Source organism: Ornithodoros turicata, chromosome 9 (assembly GCF_037126465.1).
Source record: "Ornithodoros turicata isolate Travis chromosome 9, ASM3712646v1, whole genome shotgun sequence".
Classification (NCBI taxonomy): Eukaryota; Metazoa; Arthropoda; class Arachnida; order Ixodida; family Argasidae; genus Ornithodoros; species Ornithodoros turicata.
Window position 1 is genome coordinate 40,229,235 of NC_088209.1, and position 9,982 is coordinate 40,239,216.

General features: G+C 46.0%; 1 protein-coding gene across 2 annotated transcripts; it reads left to right on the forward strand.

Moving 5' to 3' along the window:
- The first annotated feature begins 925 nt into the window (after nucleotides 1-925).
- Nucleotides 926-9,675, forward strand: LOC135368937 (caspase-6-like). 2 transcript variants are annotated; one of them, XM_064602504.1, is made up of 7 exons: nucleotides 926-1,029; nucleotides 2,127-2,268; nucleotides 4,099-4,231; nucleotides 5,638-5,809; nucleotides 7,946-8,118; nucleotides 8,881-8,995; nucleotides 9,133-9,675. In XM_064602504.1, exons 2-7 carry the CDS (start codon nucleotides 2,189-2,191, stop codon nucleotides 9,474-9,476), a joined length of 1,017 nt encoding a protein of 338 aa, XP_064458574.1. In that variant the 5' UTR covers nucleotides 926-1,029; nucleotides 2,127-2,188; the 3' UTR covers nucleotides 9,477-9,675. The 2 variants fall into 2 exon arrangements, with proteins under 2 accessions (XP_064458574.1, XP_064458575.1); XM_064602505.1 differs by having other exon boundaries at nucleotides 936-1,105.
- Nucleotides 9,676-9,982: the final 307 nt, after the last annotated feature.

Below are 9,982 nucleotides of genomic sequence, written 5' to 3' on the forward strand. Positions count from 1 at the left end.
AAACTGAAAAACATGACCACGTTGATGATTTGGCGTTCGGTGGCGAAGAAGCAACTAACATCAAAGTCACACAGAGTGTGTCAATGGTCATCGAAACCAATGACCATTCGAAACGCACGTAGCGCCACCTAGCGGGTAACGTGTGAATCTTTCAAGGAGCACTGGATCTAATGCTCCTTGAGAGATTGACACGTTTCTCGTTGGGTGGGGCCACATGCATGTTCAATTGCCATTAAACGAGATCCCCCCGTGTGACGTAGGCACAGGCCCATGTGCGCAAAGCTATAGTAAAAGGCTGCGTGAAGAGATGTGTAAAACTGCTTCAAAAGCAACCTTGATGAAACAACAAATAATTGCTGATGAGAAGGAAATTGGGGAAAATAACCGAATGGATGAGATACCGACAGGTAAGGGCGCACAACTGCGGCACTGTTACATCCACAAAAGCAGTCACCGACGCCAATGGAACAAATGGCGGTATCGATTGTGAAAGTGCAAAAACAATTCAGAATAGCGTAAATGAAACAAATAGTAGGTGTCAAAGAAAGGGACAAACTCGGAATTGTCAGCGTTAGCATCATCGGAAGCTCCACCTGGTAACCACCTAAAAGGTACTGGGGGTCAAAGGTAGGGATATATGATTATACGCTCCTTTCTGCCACTCAAGCAACTCTATAGTGACAATCGAATGTCGCGTGAGGGCGCGTTGAACCTTGATTGAATTGCAAAAAAAAGGAGATGTTAAACTCGAGCCACTCGGGGCTGGCTACTCCATGACGCGTTATTCAGAAAATAATGGGAAACTACACAAATCTATAAACTTTGAAACGGAATGGATGAAGACATCACCGCAAAACTTGGCACCAAAAGCAACAGTGTAGGAGAATCCACTTGCGAAATCTCAATGCACAAAAACACAAAGAGCGTCACAAAGTGAACCTTGTACCTTGTCTCGCTCCGATAACGCATTTGCGTCTTTGCGGACGTTGTGTCAATGCTCCAGATTGGAAGTTTACCTCTTCTAGCGGCGTAAATATACTTTTATACTGGTGTACAGTTTTAAGTGTAGAGTTGATGTATTATCTAACGACGGCAGTACGACAAGGTAAGGTATATTGACAACATCTCTCAAAGAGTGCTGCTAAGGAAGACTGTGTGGCCGTCCTACACTTAACAATGGATGTTTTCGTATAGCATGGATTCAATTGATTGATTGATTGATTATGTGTTTATGGATTCAATGGATATCAGTGAAGTGGCATGCTCGTAAGTGGTCGCTCCCAGTGGCGGTCACTTTTCGTGCTAGTCGTCATGGCGTCTTAGACTCATAGGTTTCGGTTTACATATTTTTCTCGCGGCTGGTCGCGGTGAAGCGCAAAAGGACGCTCTTCCACTCCCTTATCCACCAATGAATTATGTCCTTACTCCCATGAATTACGTCCTTTTGCGCTTCACCGCGACCAGCCACGACAAAATATGTAAAACGAAACCAATCGTGCCACATGGATACTTTGTGATAAATACTGCACATGGGATAATGGGCTGTACATGGTGCAGTTCCATACCTGGGTAGTTATGTCAGTAATACATTACTTTTTCTTGTAATTTGTAATGTAGTGCATTACTTTCTACATTATGTAGTTTGTTACGTAATTTAACTACATTTGGGCAGTAAGTTCAATGACATCACTGATTACTTTTGCAAAAGAATCGAGTGTCCAGGTCAACGGTTTGTGGCATTGGAGAATCATTGTTTAGGGGCCCCATCCTACGGACAATCGCGCTGTTGTCGTGATACATCGTGTTATCTTCGTCTCTACATTGTGGAACGATACGTCATATGTGGCACACTATAGCCAGACATGCAGAAGAGACAAATAGAAGAGTGTGACGCAGTAACGACTTTGTAATGTCATTACTTTTTCGTAGTCATTTTAATGTAATTACATTTTAATTGCAGTAATGGGTAATGTAATTTAATTACATTCTAACTGGAGTAATGAGTAATGTAATTTAATAACATTTTAGAAATAATTTACCTAGGTATGGTGCAGTTCATTCAGCATTTCGTGCTTTCACTGCTTGTCTCGGCAATCACATGTGTCACACAAGTTCCTTCTTTCCAGGGAGCTCTTCATCATTGCCCTTCGTAAACCTGTCGAGATTATCGCTTCACAGGTTGCCCACAATGTGCGCAATGGAATACGAGGACGGAGCGAATACGCTCAAGGAAATGGGCAAGAACCTTGAATTGGATTCCGTACCGAGGTTCGTGTACTACTTACATATTCCCGCCATCGCCGTGTCCAGCGTCACTATAAAAAAGCGAGCCTGTCGCTTACGTAGTTGATTAATTGATTGGAAAAAGAAATACGTTTCCGAAACACTTGTGCAGACTTGAAAGGAGAAGAAAGTCAAGGCCAGCTGGTGTGACGTGAACTGAAGATTCATACCTTGAATTTGAGGAGGACCGAAATGACAACACAACTACACTAACTCAGATCCTTTCGGTCCTCCTTAAACTCAAGGTATGAATGTTCAGTACACTTATGTGGTTGGCTTGCTTGTGTTATGTCAGGTTAGTTTGTTTCATTGCTATGTTTCTCATTGCTAAGTTCCTCAATATGTTAGTTTCGCGCTTCATGATGACTTGGGATATTTAAGGCAGAAGTGGGGTGGAATGGACAATACCGCGTGGTTTATACACTTCGGTTGAACACATTGTTAGGTTAAACACATTGCTAGGCTGAAAAGCTGCACTTTTGTGAACTGTCAGACCATTCTTCTCTCAATTTCCCGCTAGGTGGCGTGTGAAAACTGGGAGAGAAAGCTAGAAGGAGATTAAAGGCATACTGTAAAGACATTTGAAAGCTTATTCCGAAAGAAACCCACACTGCAAACTTTATGTGCAACAGAAAACATTAAATATTTTTAATCACGACTGAAATTGCGGTGAAAAGACATGGGGCGACGCCTGGTGGTAAAAATCGCCTATTCGTCGAGCAACAGTGTTATATGTCCCAAGCCCTCTGTCGGCTAAGTCATGGGCTAAGTAGCCGGCTTCACGAACTTCCCTTGAAAAGGTTGCCCAAACGAGATTGTTCCTGACGTATATTCTCTCAAAACTCAAGAGCATTGGTATATCGTGGAAATGAATAATAAACGGTCAGCATTATCACCTCGAGAGTCACCTACGCAAAGATGCACCACGTCCGGCGAGCCGACGTGGTGATGGTAACGGTCCACAGGTGTCGCTGTACGCTCCCATTGTTATTGGCTCGTTTATGGCCGTCGCCCTACATTGTGGGAACTGCGGAGTTCGTGTCGAGTCCTAGACACACGGTTGCCCGTAACATTATATCTAAATTTTCTAAACAAAACTACGTGACGGATTTGAACGAAATTTGTGACGCTTGTATACTGAGCACCCAGGCAGTTAAGTGAGCCCGCAGTATAAAATTGCACGCCTGCTGCTTTACAGTACTTTTAAACAATATATATACAACTGCTTCATTTGGTCCGAAGAGTCATACGCAGGAGACAACCCCGTCCTGAGCTAAACACCCCCCTGGGCTAAATGTACTGCAGTGTTTCCTCTCTTCATTCTCCCTAACCTAACCTGAGCAACGGGAAATATCGAGACTGAGTAAAGTACGGTCAACACAAGTGACAACACGATAAGAACATTGCAAAAACTACTGTTTATTAACGCTTTTATGCAGTGGTTCTCACTTCATCAGGCACGTGAGGAAATGTAGACCACTGCATGAAAGCTCGTACGCTAATAAGGAGTAGTTTTAATGTATCTATATTTTTGTTTCTAACCCCAACAACAATAAAGAAAAAGAAAACAAAGAAAAAAGAAGAAAAGAGAGAGAAAAAAGAAAGAGCACGCCCCAAGACACCAGTGACAGTGACAACATGTTGCCTACATGCTTCGTTGTCCACTCTGTACTCGCGCCATCTGTTGCCATGTTGCCCCGCATGTTGCCAACCACCCTACTGCAAAGATGTCTTAACTCACCCAGCATCCATTCTTGCTTATAAAGATGATGGAATATCAGTGCTTTCGTCCACCAGTTATGTTTCACAATGCAGGCGTACTCCTACAACCAGGGAAACCTCGGGACTTGACAAAGGGGCGTCAGGACACATAGCTGTAGGGAAAAACGACCCTGATTACGTTCTGAATACTCCTCGAGGAGCTGTGTGCATCATCATCGATGTTAGAGTGAGTCCGCAGACTTTCGATACCCTACTTCTTTACTTTCCATTATTTTCCACTTTCATCCGAAACATTGGTGTACGATATAAGAGCTACTAGAGACTAAAAAAATAATATTTTATCTCCTGTTAAAAATTTACCTCTCTAAAAAGACTATGCAAAATACTAATGCTCCATTACGTGCTTCTACAAATTTCTCAAATAACCAAGAAAACTAAATAGTTTCGGATTCTCCAAGAGTACATGACGCCTCTGGGAACTCTGACGTCAGTGTCCTAGCAACAGCGTCTTCCCATCTTCGCTGTCCGCCCTACGTTGGAAGACGGCCAGCAGCTGTGGTGAGAAGACGGAAACTGACCTTAGGAGGACCAATGTTGCAAGACGCGTATGCTGGCTGCGTGTCCGATGGGCAAATACTCCTGGTATTCGTCGTAAAAAGAAAAGAGATAAAGAAAGAAAAGAAGGAGATACGAATGAAACTTATGGATTTTTTTCCCAGGCTCCTGTGAACTAATTTGGTTACCACGCCTGTTTACAGAACGCTAGGCTTCGAGCTCGAACCGAACCGACAACGCTAGCAACTTTATGGCGTAGTACACGCCTGACCCTGTGTTCACACGAGCGACATCCTCGCGGAATATTCTAGTGGAAGGAAAAGCGAGAACACTGCTCACAGAGCCGAAACTCCGTCCCGTGTTATGTTGAGCATTCACACGGTGCGGAATATCGGGAGTGGCGTACTGCGCATTTAGCAGACGACACTTATCAGACGACACCGTCAGCGTGTTTTCCCGTCGTCTGCTACGGAATATCTTGTGGCTGTGTAGCAGAGTATATTCCCCACGGTTAGCAGTGTACGTGAAGACACGGCGTTGAGCGCTTTCGCTCACGTGACAGCAGAAAGCTATGACGCCTTGCGCATCTTCCGCTTCTGGGGGAATGTCGCTCGTGTGAATACACGGTGGATTCACCCGAGTAAGACGAAGTTATAAAGAAAAAAACTAGTTCACCATTGAGCAAAACGGTGAACGAAACGCGTCATTACAATCGAAGTATATGATTCGCTACACTTATGGTTTCCCAATCACCACAAGGCAGGTTGCGTATTTTCTGCAGGGCGCGAATGAAAGCACGGCAGATGCGCCATATTCGTGACGTCACACCCGCAGATTGACGACAAAAGAGTCCCATTCAGAGAATCGCTATAGACACCCCAAACCGTAAAATACATTTTAAAATATCCCTGGCGGTTGCACGGCGTCAGAAACTTATCTTAATGCCCTTTCTATACGACACACGCATATGGTATATACGAAGACGTGTCAGCGTGGCACTTTAAAACTGTGCTGAGATCCACGATACGAATTTATGGTCGCAACTTATGTATGCTTGTGTGGTTCCTCCTTTTCCAGAACCCTACACACGTTACGATGCCGGACTCTCGCAAAGGACCGATACCCATAGGGAAACGTCCTGACAGCTCACTTGCGGACAAGCTGCAACGTACATTTGAGCAGTTGTCATTCCAGGTCAAAGTTCATGTTGACCCAGCGAAAGAGGAGTTGTTTAAAATTCTGAAAGAAGGTACGTTCGTTAACTTGCCCATAAATTGAGTTCATGTGTATTTGTGAGTAGAGTCACTAAATAGGGGCACAGAGCAGGGTTCCGGAATGGGGCCATCAATTCCATTCCAATTCCATTCCTTTCAATTCCTCGGAATGAAAAGGTATGGCCAATTCCCACTCCTGGAATGGGCTTGGCAACCCCATTCCATTCCGTTAATTCCATCAAAAAAAAAAAAGAAAAAAAGAAAAGGGACCGGTAACCGTACTGGCTAGCCCAGCAGCCACCGGGGCGCCCAGACCATTCCATTCCCATTCCATTTCTAGAACAGTTTCCGCCATTCCATTCCAATTCCATTCCGAGCTGTGATAAATCTGGAATCATTCCGGAATCATTCCAACTCCGGAGTGGCAACTGCGGAGTGGCAACTCCGCAGCCCTGGTACAGAGTACCGCATTCCTTTTCCGCGCTGGAGCCGCCGTTCGGTGTCCGCGATTGGGCCGATCGTGTCACGTGGTTTCTCCTTCCAAGAACGCGCCGTCCATGTTGGGTCCCCTCCATACCAAAACCGATTTCCTCGGTTGCGAGCTGGCTCGACTGCGCAAAGTTCTCCGGCGGAGAAGGGGGAGATGGGCGTCCTGTTGCTAGGCGACGCAGCCTCGCCGGACCCAAGATGGCGGTCTCGCTCGCCGGCGTGGCTCATTGTCGCTACTCTGTTCCCTATTTAGTTACTCTTTTGGTGAGTAGCTGCTAGCGACACATATATTTTTTAAATTTCGTGTTAGCGCCGCGAAGCAACTGTGGCTATGAGCAGCGCATAGATGTGGACAGATGGAGAGAAGACATCAGGAAAGAGTGGGAGACAGAGTGTGTGGGGCGGTTAGTATATGTCCTGGGCCGACTTCATGAGTAACTGCTCAGACATTCTTCTGGATAGGTTTGCGAGATTATTTGCGGAAAAAGATTAATCTTCTGCGAACTTTCTTTTTTTTTTTTTCGTCATCGGAGTCAAACGCCATTGAGCTGTAAATATGAAATCGCATTGTATAGCACTGAGGGTAACGTTATAACGGTAACAGCATCAATTAATGGGGATAAAAGAGGTGTAACGAGGGGAACATAGTGGAAGCGACGTTCCGATGTGTGAGGTGGAGCTATTGTCCAGTATATCGCGTAGAGTTCGAACTCTGCCGACGATGGCAGTGGCGACAAGAACTTTATTTTAAGACGACGCATGGGGAGTTCCGTCGCCAGAAACGATACTCTAGTCCATTGCTGGTGGTGATGTGGGGAATGAAATCGTGACCCCCTCCACAATAAGGATTGAAGTCCAATGTGCCCAGGAAGGTCAAAACAGCTTTGAGCGCAGAGCGTTGGTGGGCTGGATTGGGCCAGGGACCAATCAATTTCGATAGGGAGAAGGGGCGAGAGTCCAGCTGACTCAGAGACCCGGAGAGTGCGGTTCTGGAAAGTTGGTAGTGTGGGCAACGAAGAAGAATGTGCTCCAGGATATATAGATATAGATAAGTTTAACTGGATTGTGTGCTCCAGGAATTGTGCAGCAACTTGAAGTAGCAGGTATGTGTTGGTACTTTCTCGCGAGAGGGCGCTACACGCCGTGTGCAGTCACTGTACCGCAGTGCACTGAACAGCGTGGCGCGGTACATTCACGGAACGCGTGAGAGGTGTATATTCCTAAATATATTCCCCTATATAAAGACTCACCATATGCCTTATAGCTGTAACCTATGGACAATACCTTCTGAAAACGTTACATAGATCACTCATAAATAGAGGCCACCCGCCACACGAACACAAAAGTTAGTTTGGCCAGGCATGCCACTCTAAGAAAAAAGGGCGTGAAAATCTGGTTACCTCCATAGTCACCGCCTATATGTCCACATAACGTCAAGCCTGACTTGCTTGACTACACTCGTTCAAGGGGGGGGGGGGAGAGTACGTCGGTAGGGACACCAATCCAAACCACTTCGCGAGCACATTCAAGCGATACCGAAACTAGCTCGCTGTGTCGCAACCAGCGCACTCGCCCGCCCTCTGAAGGAGTGAACTCGTCCACTTCGTCCCCACTCGCGTGTTCGGTAAACTTTTGTCCACCTGCGCACAGTGGTCTCAGGACAGAACGTCTTGTACTTTCAGAGGCGAAGGACAACTGGGACGCGGTGATCTGTTGTTTCCTGACATTTGTGCATCCGCTGAATGATGACCTGTGCACCAAGGACGACTCCGTGAGCATCAAAGACCTCACGGAAACTTTTAATGGGGCAAACGCTTCAAACCTCCTGGGCAAACCCAAGCTGTTTCTCGTCCACGTGAGTACACCACCGAAACTATAGTCAAGGACTAGGTAAGTCATACACTTGACCCCGCCTCCACACAAGGATTGCTTCGCGCGCGCGAATGTAGTACGGAGCGGCCAAATCGGGACTGGGGCGAGAGAAAGAGAGTTGGCACTACATCGCAAAGCGGAGGCATCGTGCAAAAGGCTGGTAGCCAATCGCAAGAGCCTTCCACGTATGGGCGGGCGGTCCCAACTGTAGGACTAAGTTGTCACTGGCTATATGTTCAGAGCATTTCACTGGACTTCTTACCTCATAAGGCTGTCATGAAAGAACAGTCTTTGACTAGGGTTCATGAATACCGTAACTTCACGCGTGTTAGCCGTTCCTTATGTGCGCTTTTCTTTTCTCGCAGGCGCACTGCGGTCCACCTGTGCGGCTTATCTGGTGACTATTTGTTTATTGTACTTTCCCCATACGCCGGTTTTAAGGATAGGGCCAATAGTGTCTCTGGAACAGCCCTGCCCTGCGAACAGTGCGTAACAGGGACGGGTCGACATTCGAGTAGATTTATCTTCCTGGTGCATTCCCCCAAGCAGCTTTAACGAAAATGGTGGCAGTGGTTCACGTCTTCTGGAAGACCACTGACTGAATTTCACTGCACTTCTTACATCAAAGGCTGTCTCAAAGAACCGTCTTTGACACGGGCTCACGACTACGTATTTGTTTCTTGTGCCAGTGTGACCGTGCATGCCTCTACAGTAGTCTGACCATTGTTATTCTGTCTATTGGTAGACGTCGAAGAGAAGCCAAGAAATAAGCGTATGCAGAACATTCAGTGACACGTCGTCGAGATATACGTTGCCCGTTCAGTCTGATTTCTTCATCTGCGTCTCGGGACAGCAAACAGGTGAGCGCTCTCCTAAAATGACCGTTCCCTAAATGGTGTCTCCAATAGCCACACTTCGTTCACATGCAGTTACGAGATAAAGTTGAACTATCGCATATCCCAGTGCAGTTCAAACTACAGTTCTTTTGGTTTCGCAGAAGGCAAAGGGGCTACCGATGCATTCATCGAACATTTCTGCGAAGTAATCGACAAGTCTGCCAAGTCCAAGGAACAACAGGAGTTTACAGCGTTACTCCGAGAAGTGAACAGAGAACTTCTGCATGCTGCAGTCGACAAGAGTGATATTCGGTTGCCTTCCCACATATCAAGCCTCACAAGGCGGTTGTACTTCCGCAAGGCGTCTGAGCAGTCCGGATCTTCAACGAAAGTTCCAGGAACTGAGGACATCAAGAAAAAGACAACCATGCACGGAACCCTGAAAGGAAGTCAGAAAGAACTTTTAGAGATGACGTCGACACCGGAGCAGCCCTGCTCTTCCTGACGCAGATATGGAATCCATCTGCAAAGGATCAATACGTTAACTATCGATATAATAGATTCGCGTATGTTGAATATACAGTGTCATTGACTTGACGTCGAACATGCGACAACCATGCTCTTTCGATAATCCATGATATGGTACGAATAAATACGTCTATATTGAGAATTGTTATTGAATAAAATAAGGATTGATAGCGGTACTATGTTACCACTGGTAGTACTCTGTGAGATTGCCATGTGGAGGACCATGCAGACCTTGCCAACCTTGCAATGCCATGTACCCTCAACGTTCCTTGTCTTTCGCTGTTCCTTTTGGACCAGTGAGTGACTATATATATTTATTGTACATATACGTTTAGGGTGCTCTTAGCGGGTACAGCATGTTTCTTTTGATTTTTGTAATACTAAGTCAGCATGGCTCACATTTCCTCCTTCTTCTTTCTTTCTATTAAACATATCCCCCCCCCCACACCGCTCATGAGCACAAATATTCGTAGTTGACACAAA